The sequence below is a fragment of the Lolium perenne genome, chromosome 7 (assembly GCF_019359855.2).
Source record: "Lolium perenne isolate Kyuss_39 chromosome 7, Kyuss_2.0, whole genome shotgun sequence".
Lineage (NCBI taxonomy): Eukaryota > Viridiplantae > Streptophyta > Magnoliopsida > Poales > Poaceae > Lolium > Lolium perenne.
Genome location: NC_067250.2, coordinates 181,827,567 through 181,842,097, shown reverse-complemented (window position 1 = coordinate 181,842,097; position 14,531 = coordinate 181,827,567). Strand labels below are relative to the sequence as shown.

At 43.6% G+C, this 14,531-nt stretch overlaps 1 protein-coding gene across 1 annotated transcript; it reads right to left on the bottom strand.

Moving 5' to 3' along the window:
- Positions 1-12,812: 12,812 nt before the first annotated feature.
- On the bottom strand, positions 12,813-13,901 carry LOC127312588 (putative B3 domain-containing protein Os08g0157700). The gene has a single exon (XM_051343115.1). It carries the CDS (start codon positions 13,682-13,684, stop codon positions 12,923-12,925), a length of 762 nt encoding a protein of 253 aa, XP_051199075.1. The 5' UTR covers positions 13,685-13,901; the 3' UTR covers positions 12,813-12,922.
- Positions 13,902-14,531: the final 630 nt, after the last annotated feature.

The following is a 14,531-nucleotide window of genomic DNA, read 5'->3' as shown; positions in this document are numbered from 1 at the left end:
AGTTTCCGGATGAAGATGATCGAGATCTCGGGTGGAAAGAGGAAGACAAGGACGTCAAGGAAGAAGATGAAGAAGAGGTGGAGGAAGACTCGTGCGCACGCCCGCGTGCTACCATCGCAAGCATCAAGGTGGTGGACAACCCTTTTTGTGCAAACAAGAGCGCAAGAATTCGCACTGGAGGAGCAGTCCCACGTCATTACCTAGCTCCGAAAACATCTCCATCAGGCACTCATCACCCCTTCCACAATCTAATTTTCAATAATCAAATTGAAGGGACTCCCAAGGCAGCATTGCCTAGCCAATGGGATATAGATCGCTCTAACAACTGCGGGAGAGAAGGAGCACGAGGCTGAAGAGTGGGGAAATAACTCCAAGAGCTGGGACTCGCCATCAGACAGACTCTTTAACCGCGTCGAGCACAATTCAGAGATGATTCGCAATCTCATATACAGGATTGACGAGCTTCAGGAGCTTATTGAGAAGCTTGTCAGGAATTCATCACCACCATCACCGAAGGAGTAATTCATCATCGGTATTGGCATCCCCTTGGTTTGTTCCAAGCTTGGGGGAGTGCCGCGGTATCACATTATCACTACCTTTTACTTTTATTGTCAAGTAGTATCATATCATGAGTAGGGAAGTTATCATATAAGATGGGTTGCGTTTGGAAGTATCTCTCCTTTATTTGGTTATCTATGTATCCCTTGGTGTGAGTTATCGTTATGGAATATTAATGAGAAGTCTTATCATTTACATATTGCACATCTTATTCTAGTTTGCAATCTCTACTATATGATTCACCTTGTTGTTAGTATTGGTATCACTTTGGGAGCATTGAATAAATCTATTTGGTTTTGGCAAACTTAGCATTGGTCAATAGCAACAACACTTTGAGGTTTAAATAGAAAAGAGAAATACATGTAGATGTTTCATTGTCTTTCTTGTTAGCTCATAGCTTATTATTCTGAAGTTAAAATTGTTTGTACTTACAAGGAAGATGCATGATTGTTTCTATCACATGTATATTTGTTTGTTTCCCTCGACTCTTATGCTTGCTAATTAACCTTGCTAGCCAAAGACCTGTGCTGAGAGGGAATACTTCTCGTGCATCCAAACCTTAACCCAAACCTATGCCATTTGTGTCCACCATACCTACCTACTACATGGTATTTTCTGCCATTCCAAGTAAATACTTCATGTGCTACCTTTAAACAATTCAAAACTTAGTATCTCTTATTTGTGTCAATGTTTCATAGCTCATGAGGAAGTATGTGGTGTTTTATCTTTCAATCTTGTTGGGCAACTTCCACCAATGGACTAGTGGCTTCACCCGCTTATCCAATAATTTTGCAAAAAGAGCTGGCAATGGGATTCCCAGTCCCAAATTGATTAAACTAAATAGACACTCCTCCATGGTATGTGATTGATGGACGGCACCCGAAGGATTCGGTTAGCCATGGCTTGTGTAAGCAAAGGTTGGGGGGAGTGTCATCATCATAATAAAGCTAAAATAAAAAGGCACTCCTTCATGGTATGAGATTGTTGGCAGGCACCCGAGGATTCGGTTAGCCATGGTTTGTGAAAGAAAGGTTGGAAGGAGTGCCACACAAAATGAAAATAATATGGGAGCCGCTCTTAGGAGGTTGTCCGGCAAGGGGTTAGAGTACCCGCTACCAGTCGTTGACAACAACAAACACCTCTCAAAATGTTACTTTTATTCTCTTTATATGATTGCAAAAATTGAAAAAGCTCTAGCACATGATTTAATCCCTGCTTCCCTCTGCGAAGGGCCTGTCTTTTACTTTATGTTGAGTCAGTAAACCTATTTCCCTCCATCTCAAGCAAGCATTTGAGTAGTTGTGATCAAACCATTATATTGTGATTTGCTACATCATGTCTTTTATTCTTCTTTGTTTAGTACAAGTTTTATCTGAATGAATATAGCTTTGCAAGTTATCAATGATCATGAGAAAACCATTATGATCGAGTATGCAAGTTGTGCCTTATAAACTTTAACATGGGAGCGCTGCTCAATGAGATATAATCTGTTAATTGTTCTCTGACCAAGAACGAAGTTTGCCATCACCAATCATGATTTCTCATGCACCTTTACTTGTGATTACCTTATACTTGTTTCAATATGAGTTATAAGAGGTTGTTTACTATAATGTCTGTGTGAATGAATATGATGCTTCTTGTCCGTATTTTATTTATCGACTCTTCACTCCATAAACATGTGGTCATGTCTATCGAGCTCAGTTTCGCTTGGGGACAAGCGAAGTCTAAGCTTGGGGGGAGTTGATACGTCCAATTTGCATCACTATTTTATATCATAATTTGCTGTTATTCATTGATATATTCCATATTGGGACACAATACTTATGTTATTTCATCTATTTTGCATGTTTCATCATTATTGGAGGATCGAACACCGGAGCCAGGATTCTGCTGGAAAAAGCACCGTCGAACGCAATATTTCGGAAGATCAACTACTGGAAGGAAATTATACCAAAAATCCTATTTTTCAAGATGACGAAGGAAGCCGGAAGGAGGAGCCGGGAGCAGCCAGGGTGGGCCCACACCCTAGGGCGGCGCGGCCCAGCCACTGGCCGCGCCGGCCTATGGTCTGGGGGCCCACGACCCTTTTCGCCTCCTTTTCTTCGCCAAACCCTTCGTCCCGAAGACCTAAGCCACGAGAGGGTACCTCGCGAAGAGTTCTGACCGCCTCTGCGGGGCGGAGAACACCGAGAGAGAAAGAGCTCTCCGGCGGGCAGGAATCCGCCGGGGAAATTCCCTCCGGGAGGGGGAAATCGACGCCATCGTCACCGTCATCGAGCTGGACATCATCGCCATCACCATCATCATCATCTCCACCATCATCACCGCCGTCATCACCGCTGGACACCGTCACCACCGTAGCAATTTAGGTTTGATCTTGATTGTTTGATAGGGGAAACTCTCCCGGTATCGATTCCTACTTGTTGTTGATGCTATTGAGTGAAACCATTGAACCAAGTTTATGTTCAGATTGTTATTCATCATCATATCACCTCTGATCATGTTCCGTATGATGTCTTGTGAGTAGTTCGTTTAGTTCTTGAGGACATGGGTGAAGTCTAAATGTTAGTAGTGAACTATGGTTGAGTAATATTCAATGGTGTGATATTTAAGTTGTGGTGTTATTCTTCTAGTGGTGTCATGTGAACGTCGACTACATCACACTTCACCATTTATGGGCCTAGGGGAATGCATCTTGTACTCGTTTGCCAATTGCGGGGTTGCCAGAGTGACAGAAACCTAAACCCCCGTTGGTATATCGATGCAGGAGGGATCGCAGGATCTCAGAGTTTAAGGCTGTGGTTAGATTTAATTCTTAATTACTTTCTTGTAGTTGCGGATGCTTGCAAGGGGTATAATCACAAGTATGTATTAGTCCTAGGAAGGGCGGTACATTAGCATAGGTTCACCCACACAACACTTATCACAACAATGAAGATTATTTAGCCGTATGAAGCGAAAGCACTAGACTAAAATCCCGTGTGTCCTCGAGAACGTTTGGTCATTATAAGTAAACAAACCGGCTTGTCCTTTGTGCTAAAAAGGATTGGGCCACTCGCTGCAATTATTACTCTCGCACTTTACATACTCGTACTTTATTCAACTGTTACATCAAACCCCCCTGAATACTTGTCTGTGAGCATTTACAGTGAATCCTTCATCGAAACTGCTTGTCAACACCTTCTGCTCCTCGTTGGGATCGACATTCTTACTTATCGAAGATACTACGATACACCCCCTATACTTGTGGGTCATCAGAGCTCAAGATTGAGAAGTTATGGAGCTTACATCCCAACTATTCTGAAGATAAGAAGATCAAGCTTGCTTCTTCTGAATTTGATGGTTATGCATTGCGTTGGTGGGATTCTTTGGTTCGTAACCGTGACGAAGATGGTGCACAACCTATCCGTACATGGCGTGCTATGAAGGAGGTTATGACTTCTCGTTTTTTGCCTACAAATTACATGCGGAATATATTTGATAAGCTAACACTATTGAGGCAAGGTGTGAAGACTGTTGATGAGTACTACATGGAGATGGAGATGCTAATGCAGCGTGGTCGTGTCCGTGAGTCTTTAGAGATGACAATGCAGCGTTTTCTCAATGGATTGAAGTATGATGTTAAAGGCATTGTTCGTCATTACACCTACACCAATATGAATCAATTGTTACATCATGCAAGAGAAGCTGAATCACAGTTGGCTGAAGAAGCAAAGGTTAAGGGACGTGCTACGGGAGGTGGGCGTTTTACACCCCGTGCGCCTTCTACAGCGCCGGCGCCTTCGACGCGCTCCGTTCCTTACTCTACCCCGCCTAGCAAACCGGTCTCCAATGTGTCTAATGCAAAGAAGTCTGAATCTGCTGGAAGTACGAGTGGTTCTAGCATGTCTACGATCTTTTAACCGCGATATGCTTTGCCATACATGTGGTGGCAAGGGTCACTTCAAGAGAGATTGTCCTAACCGCAAAGTCATGATTATCAATGAGGACAATGAGTATGAGACTGGAGATGATGTTGATCCAAATGCTCCAGACGATCATGACTATGACACTGATGGTGAAGATGCCTATCCTTCTGATGCTCATACCATTGTTGTGTCGCAGCGTGCTCTTAATGTGTTGCCTAGTGCATCTACTCAGCGCTGCAATTTGTTCCAAACCAAAGCTTTAGTTGGTCCTGACAAGGCTTGCAAGGTCATTATTGATGGCGGGAGTTGCCGCAATTTAGCAAGCAAGGAGTTATATACCAAGCTAAAGTTGAAGTACCTACCGCACCCGCATCCATATTATATTCAGTGGTTGAGCGACAATGGTGAGATGAAGGTAAATCACATGGTGCGTGTTGAGTTTGAGATTGGACCGTATAAGGATTGCATTGATTTTGATGTGGTTCCTATGACGGTTTGTCACCTCTTATTGGGTCGGCCTTGGCTCTATGACCGTTCTGTGCAACACAATGGCCGAGCCAATACATATCACTTGGAGTACAAGGGCAAGAAAATTAACTTACAGCCTATGTCACCACAACAAATTGTCAATGAGTCTCGTCAGAAGATTGAAGTGAATTTGGAGGATGCACCTCTAGATAGGCGAGCGAATTGTAATGTCGTGAGTGATATAACGAAAAGTGAGAGAGTGAATTCCTTAGTTTCATTAGCCACCAAAGAAGACATGAGAGAATTTAGTGAGGATCCTACGGCCATGCCTCTTGTGCTTTTGTACAGGGGTACGGTCTTGGTTACTAACGACATGACCCCTCTTCCTCTTGGTGTTTCTAATGTTTTGCAGGAATTTGGCGACGTGTTTCCGGAGGAGGTACCCGCAGGACTACCACCATTGCGAGGTATTGAGCATCAAATTGACTTGATTCCCGGAGCTTCGCTGCCCAATAGGGCGCCATATCGCACTAATCCCGAAGAGACGAAGGAGATACAGAAGCAAGTACAAGCGCTACTCGACAAAGGTTATATCCGCATAAGCCTTAGTCCTTGTGTTGTTCCTGTTATTCTAGTTCCTAAGAAAGATGGTACTTGGCGTATGTGCGTAGATTGTAGAGCTATAAACAACATTACTATTCGATATCGTCATCCTATTCCCCGTTTAGAGGATATGCTAGATGAATTGAGTGGTGCTTTGCTTGTGTTCTCTAAAATTGATTTGCGTAGTGGTTATCATCAAATTAGGATGAAAGAAGGGGATGAGTGGAAAACAGCCTTTAAAACAAAATTTGGTTTATATGAGTGGTTAGTAATGCCTTTTGGGTTAACTAATGCACCTAGCACTTTCATGAGACTGATGAACCATGTTTTGCGTGAATTTATTGGCAAATTTGTGGTTGTCTACTTTGATGACATATTAATCTACAGCCGCAATGAATCTGAACATACTATACATATTCGACATGTTTTGCAAGTGTTGCGTGATAATCAACTCTATGGTAATCTTGAGAAGTGCACATTTTGCAAAGATACGGTCATATTTCTGGGTTATGTTGTCTCTAAGCATGGAGTAGAAGTAGATGTGTCTAAAATTGAAGCTATTCAAAATTGGCCTACTCCCATGAATGTGAGTCAAGTACGAAGTTTCCATGGTCTAGCTGGGTTTTATCGCCGATTTGTGCCCAACTTTAGTACTATTGCTGCACCTTTGAATGATTTGACTAAAAAGGGTGTTGTTTTTGAGTGGGGTGCAACCCAAGATCATGCTTTTGATGAACTTAAGAGATTGTTAACTTCTGCACTGTTGCTTGCACTTCCTGATTTCAATAAGCAAATTGAGATTGAATGTGATGCTAGTGGTATTGGAATTGGTGGTGTGTTGATGCAAGAGGGTCGCCCAATTGCATATTTTTCTGAGAAACTTTCTGGTGCTAAGTTGAACTATCCTATATATGATAAAGAATTGTATGCTTTAATTAGAGTTCTTGAGGTTTGGCAACATTACTTGTGGCCAAAAGAATTTATCATACATTCTGATAATGAAGCTTTAAAATACCTGAAAGCCCAATCTACTTTGCATAAGCGTCTAGCTAAGTGGGTTGAGTTCATTGAGTCTTTTCCATATATTATTAAGCATAAGAAGGGAAAAGATAATATTGTTGCTGATGCTCTATCTAGGAAGAATATGCTATTAACTCAACTTGATGTTAAAATTCCTGGTTTAGAGATACTATGTGATTTATATGCTACTGATCATGATTTTGCTGAACCATATCGCTTATGTGCTCTTGGTAAAGCATGGGAAAAATATCACATACATGATGGGTTCTTGTTTAGAGCTAACAAACTATGTGTTCCAGAATCGTCTGTGCGTTTGCTCTTATTGCAGGAATCACATGCTGGAGGTTTGATGGGTCACTTTGGGCGTGAGAAGACGCTACTCATGCTAGCTGACCACTTTTATTGGCCAAAGATGAGGCGGGACGTGGATAGATATGTGAGGAGATGCATTACTTGCAACAAATCCAAGTCCAAGCTGAAGCCTCACGGTTTGTATACTCCTTTACCGGCACCTACTACACCATGGGAGGATATTAGTATGGATTTTGTGTTGGGTTTGCCGCGTACTAAGAGAGGCCATGATTCTATATTTGTGGTAGTGGATAGATTTTCTAAGATGTCCCACTTTATTGCCTGCCACAAGAGCGACGATGCGTCGCATATTGCTAACCTGTTTTTCAGGGAGATTGTACGTCTACATGGAGTCCCGAAGACTATTGTTTCTGATCGTGACGTGAAGTTTATGAGCTACTTCTGGAAGACGCTTTGGAGAAAGCTGGGGACGAAGCTGCTGTTCAGCACTACTTGTCATCCCCAAACTGATGGTCAAACTGAAGTGGTGAATAGAACATTGTCACAACTGTTGAGATCCATGATCAAGAAGAACCTGAAGGAGTGGGAAGAGTGTTTGCCGCATGTGGAGTTTGCTTACAACAGGGCGGTGCATTCTACCATGGAGCTATGTCCTTTTGAGGTGGTGTATGGTTTCAAACCCATTACTCCACTTGACTTGTTGCCTTTGCCCATACATGAGAGAGTTAATATGGAGGCATCAAAGAGGGCAGATTTTGTGAAGAAGATTCATGTGAAGACTAAAGAGTTGATTGAGAAGAAAGGCAAGAGCAATGCTGCAAGGATGAATAAGAAGCGCAAGGAGATGTTGTTCAAGCCTGGTGATTTGGTCTGGGTACATTTTCGCAAGGATAGGTTCCCGAAGCTGCGGAAGTCTAAGTTGAAGCCTCGTGGTGCTGGACCTTACAAAGTGCTTGCCAAGATCAATGATAATGCATACTCGATAGATCTTCCAGAGGATGAGTTTGGTGTCAGTAATTCTTTCAATGTTGCTGATTTGACACCATATGACGGAGAAGACCTTGGAGCGTCGGGGTCGACGCCTTTTGAAGGGGGGGGGGGGGAGATGATGAGGACATCCCTACCTCACTACTACCTCCGTCATTACCAGCGAAGATGAACTTTCTTTGTGAAGCTCAAGTCCAATGAATTCAGGATTGGACCAATGACACGAGCTCGTGCGAAGCTACTTAAACAACAGGTGAACTTGTTCCTAAACGATACCTTGATTGATGAGAACTTTATACTACCTAAGTCCTATTACTTATGTATCATCAGGTATGAAGAGGAGACAAGCATCGCACGAGGAGGAGAGGAGCAGCTGGACGTGAAGATGGACATGAAGCTGGACAAGGAGCTGGACATGAAGATATCTCATGGACGCGCGAGGGAGGAGCGGGAGGAATGCGCGAGAGGAGAAGAAGAAGTCCAGGCCGGACCAGCGCCCGGTCAGACCGGCCCCCACGCCGGGCCGCCCGGTCCCTGGCCCGGTCGACCGGCCGCCAACCGGCCGCCAACCGGAGGGAGTGCATCGTACCGGGCAGAAAGCGGAAACTTCGCAGTTTCCCGGTTGGCGACCGGTTGACCGGACCACCGACCGGACCGGCCGGTCCACAGCCCGGTCGACCGGATTCCAGACCGGACCAGTCCGAGTCTGTCTCGACCAGATCTATTCTGGGTCGATTTTACTTGTATTTTTTCGACCAGAACTCGTCCCGGACGCCTATATAAGTGCCTTGGACGACCCCCTAGCGGCTTTAGACCACGTTTAAGATAAACCCTAGTTCTTAGTTGTTTGCTCTGCAAAACTATTGAATTCCCTACACCATATTGCTTGGATATTGTGTAGATCCTGTTTAAGTCTTGTGTGATCTGCTGTTCCATTGGGAATTAGACGATTGCAACTTACCGCTTCGTGGTCGGCGGCTACGTGCGCAAGTGTGTGGAGTTGCGAATATCTTGCAGGGTTGAGAGCTGTTGCATCTGGCGACAGGGACCAATCGAGAGATCTCGTTGCGTCATACAAGTTATCATCCATTACATCATCGTGTTTCTCCGCTGTTATCACCCCGTGATCATCATCACTACCGTTGCTTACTGGGAAGATCGGGCCACCCCATATCACATATTCTATGATGACCTTATGTGGTGATGAATGAGTGCATGTGTACGTTAAGTGATCACATAAGGATATTGTTATCATATTTTACTTGGAGGAGGGAAGGCGATAACAACATAAATTAGGGCATAAATTTGTAGCTTGCATGCTGTAGGGGGGGGGGGGTTAAATAGGTAGACCTAGGTGGGTGTTGGACATTACACCTTAACAAATCTCTTGCTTTATCATACATGCGGCCTTGAGATTAATCACTAGAAATATATTTTTTCATGGATATGGGTGCACGTACATTGGGGTCCTCCCTAGAAGACACATAGTCTATCTTTATACGAAAAGCTAATGCGGTGGTTAGTATACAGTTAATAATACCTTGATTGCTCGTGTATGCGGCCTGGGGCTTTTAGTCACCAAGCTCCATTGCTCTTAATGACTACTCTGCCCATGACGCGAGGTGCTGACACACCGAGTGTAGGTAGATGAGGAGGTTGCATGGTATGCACCACTGTTGGCTAGTGTAAATTTTGCGCCTCACATAAAGAGAACCAAAATGAGTAAAATAACTATTGGCCTAGTACATTTGCTCCCGTTGGTTACCACTTTCTCACACTTTCCCGCACTTTCAAACACAAGCTCTCAATCTCATATAATCTAAGGCTTACAAACTAAGTAGTATCAAGTAGTATAAAGAACCTTGCAACCTTGTAAAATATTTCAGTGCATGAACGTCCATATAAAAGGTTTATATTGATTAGAGAATATACATTTTACCTTCAGCTTCTTGTTGGATCAACGACTCAATACTTACTGAAACGTGCCACAACAATTCCCTTCACTTGGGGCTATCGCTGGTGCAATCTCATTAGTAATTTAGGTTCATCTCTTGGAAGTGCATTGTGTGTGTGGAATCTTGATATTAGACATATTGGTTCATTGTTTGCTAGTTTCACATGTCGGTGATAAAGCTCTTACTCATATCTTTTTTTTAAGTTCTCAAGGAAGAAGCTGAAGCTTAGGGATGGAACCTCCATTCCCAATGGCGGAGAGGGCAGCTCATGAATAGGTCAAGGGGTGGATGGCTAGGGTTGTTCACTTCCATGACGAAGTAACCCCTCCCTATTTCTACAAACTGTTGTTAGCACATTGGTTATGTGTGCTTTCCCATCCCCCATGCTTCATGCAATATTTGGGTGGTATGACCACGATGAGCATCACGCTGAAGACGACCACTAGTTGTACGTGGATGATCAAGCTCAAGGATGTCAACAACAAAGTAGTGATGGATGAAGGATGGTCAGACAGGATTTGCAGTTGCTCATCTGCTCAAGAAATGCTTTTTGTAACCTTCAAGCTAGTGGACCCAAACATATTCCATGTGGTCATATTTGACTACTTTTGCTTCGAGGTTCTTTCAAATACCCAACACACTCTGGAGCCATTGCATATATCTTATATGAGTTTATGTCTAATACTGTTAACTTGTCTAGGATACAACTAAATGCCAGTATTTGCATTAGCCAAGCCAAAATGAAACTAGAAATGCATCCAATCAAACAATGGGCTTCAAATTTTGCCTTCATGGAAGCTAAGACAATGCCTTCAGACAAACAACATGCACACAATTAATTTAAGCTTTCATATGCCAAACCAAGCTCCCAACGGCAAGGTTGCATATATGCATGGAACAATTGTTCAACCAAGGTTGTGATTGGTTGCTTGGGCCTATTTTTGCGCTCCGTGGGTTCATGCCCCCTAGAGCATGACCGCATGAATACAACCTCTGAGCCATGTTGTGTGAGTTGTTTGGTTGCCTGCATTGCATCGTTGGCAACATAGCTGCATCTTCTTAGTTGCCTACATGAGCTCCAATGATGCAATGCCTATGTCTTTGGTTGTCTGCACTAGTGATGTTGCTCTCGTCTCTTCTTAACATGGTAGACTTACCTCCTACACCACCTCTCTTGCAAATAACCCATAACCACTTTGTTTATGAGTCTCAAAACAAAAAAATACAACATGAGAGTGGTGTAAAATGACGAGAAGAAACTACTGGTCAAAGGAAATTTGAGACGATCAACTATGTGCCATGAATTTGACAAAACCGGTCTAACAATGGTTCAAACATGAAGACGAAAATGGAGATTTGAAGTTAAGAAAATCGAAACCGATTGCCGGAATAGATAATCACATTTTCGATGTGAATCTTTTTTTTTTGTAAATGTAATCACGAAACGATGGACTGACAAATCAGAAACTACCAAAAGAGAGTACAAAAAATAGAAAAGATATAATAATCATAACACTTGGGAGATTAATAACTCAGATCTATTCATTTGTTAGCATTGGAACTAGAAACTTATAACATGAGAGTCATGTGAAATGGAAATATGAAGCTATTCTTCCAAGAAAATTTCAAATGGTCGACTGTGTGCGATCAACTTGACAATCGAAATTTATTTAAAATAGCTCCAAACATGAACATGAAATTTAAGGTTTACTGTTACCTAAACTCGGAACCGTTTGTCAGAATGAAGTCACATTGTCAACATGCATCTTTTTCAGGTAAAGTTTATTTTGAATCAAAACCTGGTTGTGTTGATAACATGGGAGTAGATGAAGGAGATTAAGGAAAGCAAGCAGAGTAAATTCTGTGCATGCTCGCATAGGCGAGTGCATCCCTGGAGTTACACATGTGCGCTCTTTGCTCCTTCCCAGGCCTCACTCCAACAAAATTGCCGATCACAGTAGCCTAATAGGTACTCCCTCCATATCGGTTTATAGGGCAATTATGCATTTTGAGAAAAAAAATTAACTATAAATTTCTTCAACAAAATATAAGATATGTCACATAGAAGTTTCCAATAGTATAATTTTTATGATATATTTTTATGATATATATCTTATATTTTGTTGACTAAATTAGTAGTTATTTTTTTTCAAAATGTGTAATTGTCCTATAAACCGGTATGGAGGGAGTAGGTGATTTAAGCGGAGCGCTAGCCTCACCCAAGAGCTGGTGCGGGCATCCCGTCACCAGGATCTTACATCCCCATGGTCTAGTCTATCTTCATGCAGGCTATCAATCACGTCCCAAATGCCCTTGAAGTGTGGATCCAGCTACATTTGTGAGCCATCAGATAAAACCAGATGACTGCTTCTGTAAAGAAACGAGACCAACGTTCTGCGTAACTCAGCTCTACCGAGAGACGCCAATGTGGTGTAGGCAGTAGCCACTGGGCTAAAGAGCCCATCCAGTGGATGGATGCTTCTGATCACTTGGGTTACTATCCATGTACACAACACTTTTTTTTTTGAAAGTATGTACACAACATGTTGAGAGAACCAAAAACTATATATGAACATCTCACAAACAGAAAATTTGAAGGAGATGATGGTGCACTTCATATGTACTAGCTACTATATATAAGTCGTCGTAGACTAATTAATTAACATTACGGATGCAGCATGAAAGAAAATGCAAAGATTTATTGTTATCGTCGATTCATCCCTACCTACGTACCTAGATGTTGGCTAATCAAATGTGGAGATACTTAAGAAGAAATCAAAGATCTTGAGAGTTATATACAAGCACTGCGGTGGTATTTCAAGATACGGTAAAAGAAGCCTAATGAGGAGCCAGATCAAGAACATGAACATGATTAACTAGCCATCATCGATCTATTCAAAAGAATCATCTTACCAGATTGAACAAAGAGTTATATACCAGCACTGCGGTGGTATTTCAAGATACGGTAAAAGAAGCCTAATTAAAGAGGAGCCAGATCAAGAACATGAACACGATGAACTAGCCATCATCGATCTATTCAAAGAATCATCTTACCAGATTGAACAAAATCCAAATTCAGCTCATCAGTAGGTCAGTTAGAATTGCCACCTTCTACCTGCGGTTTCTCCACATTTTCTCAGATTCCCTCTCTTCCCGACTGGGTTCCTCTTCCAGTACCACGGTCGTCTCGTCGCCGACGCCGCACTCTACGTTAACCCCGAAGAGTCTGAAGCTCCTCGTGCTCGTGCCCGCGGGTCCCGCCGGGGCGTGATCATGGCCTGCCACGATGCGCGCCGCGTCCAACACCATCGTCGACGGGCCGTCACTGCTGGTGGCCGCCGCTCTTGCTCGGCCCAAGAACGGCCTCGCCGGCGCGGCGTCAGCGGCCACCCCGAAGATGATATCGCGGCGGCGGCGCTGGCAGTGGCGGTAGTCGATGAAGTAGCGTCCGCCGGAGCGGGAGAAAGAGACGGTGTCCCCGGCGGCGAGGCAGGCGGCATGGACGAAGCGGCTCCAGCCCTTGGTCATGACGTAGCTCTGGCTGCTCCCCCAGTAGGAGTACCGGAACTCCCATGGCGTCCCGCCGCGGTCCTCGAAGCACAGCTCCGCCGTTGTACCCGGCGCCGCCGCCGTGGGGAAGTAGCGCTCGGCGTGCTGCTTCGGCACGACGAGCCGATTGAGTTTGCCGACGTCGCTCGGAGTCAACACCTTGTCGAACATGTGCTCCCGCTCCGCCTCCACGCTGCCGCCGGCGACCACCGCGCCTACTTGGTGGCCGCGGCGACCTAGCGTCAAGTGCGCCGGTGCAGTTTCTTGTCGTTGGTATAAATCCTCTTGTTGCTTTGCTTCTTGGTTTGGTCGAGTAGCTTCCATATATGCGTTCTTCTTAGCTAGAGAGGGAGTTAGATCTTTGGGATTCTTTGGATGGATCTTATCTTTCTTGGATGTGAGAGGTTTTTGTTTTGGTGGAATGGAAAACCTAGCTAGATACTACTGCATGCAATGCGAGAAGGATGGATCGATCTTATTCTTAACTACTACTCCGGCCGATCTTGATTAGCACAGAAGACTTGATGAAGATTATAGGGGAAGCGGGGTTTGATGAGAGAGAGAGAGAGAGAGAGAGAGAGAGAGAGAGAGAGAGAGAGCATTGGAAGGAGATAGGAAGAGTACTCAGGGAGCAAATGTGTTTGTCCTTTCTGCAATTGTCAGGGACAAGGGGATGCAAGGTGTGATTAATATAATAATTTGTTGACTAATCTCATTTCAGTATAATTTAATGCTACCTGCAGGATGCAACTTATTGCTACTTGCTAGGCAACTATAGGTGGTAGACTCAAACATGTAATTAGTTATTGGTTTGCTTAGTTTGATCATCTAGCCAAGTGGGATTTAACTGCATTTACTATGGCGACAACTATATACACAAAATAGCACAAAACACAACAAGTTGTTAGGTGACGTCATCCACTCACTTGCTTGTGACGTCAGCTAGCTTCCATGTGATATGGAACAAAAGATTCTCGTTTAGATAGGTTGTTGCATGTACTACGTGAAAAACTAGCAAATGCATATATTGACGGAATTTAGAGGATGTGCGTATGCGTTCTGACTTCTGACTGCATGCTTCGTGCGGAAAAAAAGTGATTCTAGCTCGTAATATAACACAGTCACATTAGTCCAAAGACCCTTTTCGCTAGTACCCTATCTCCTCCTCTTT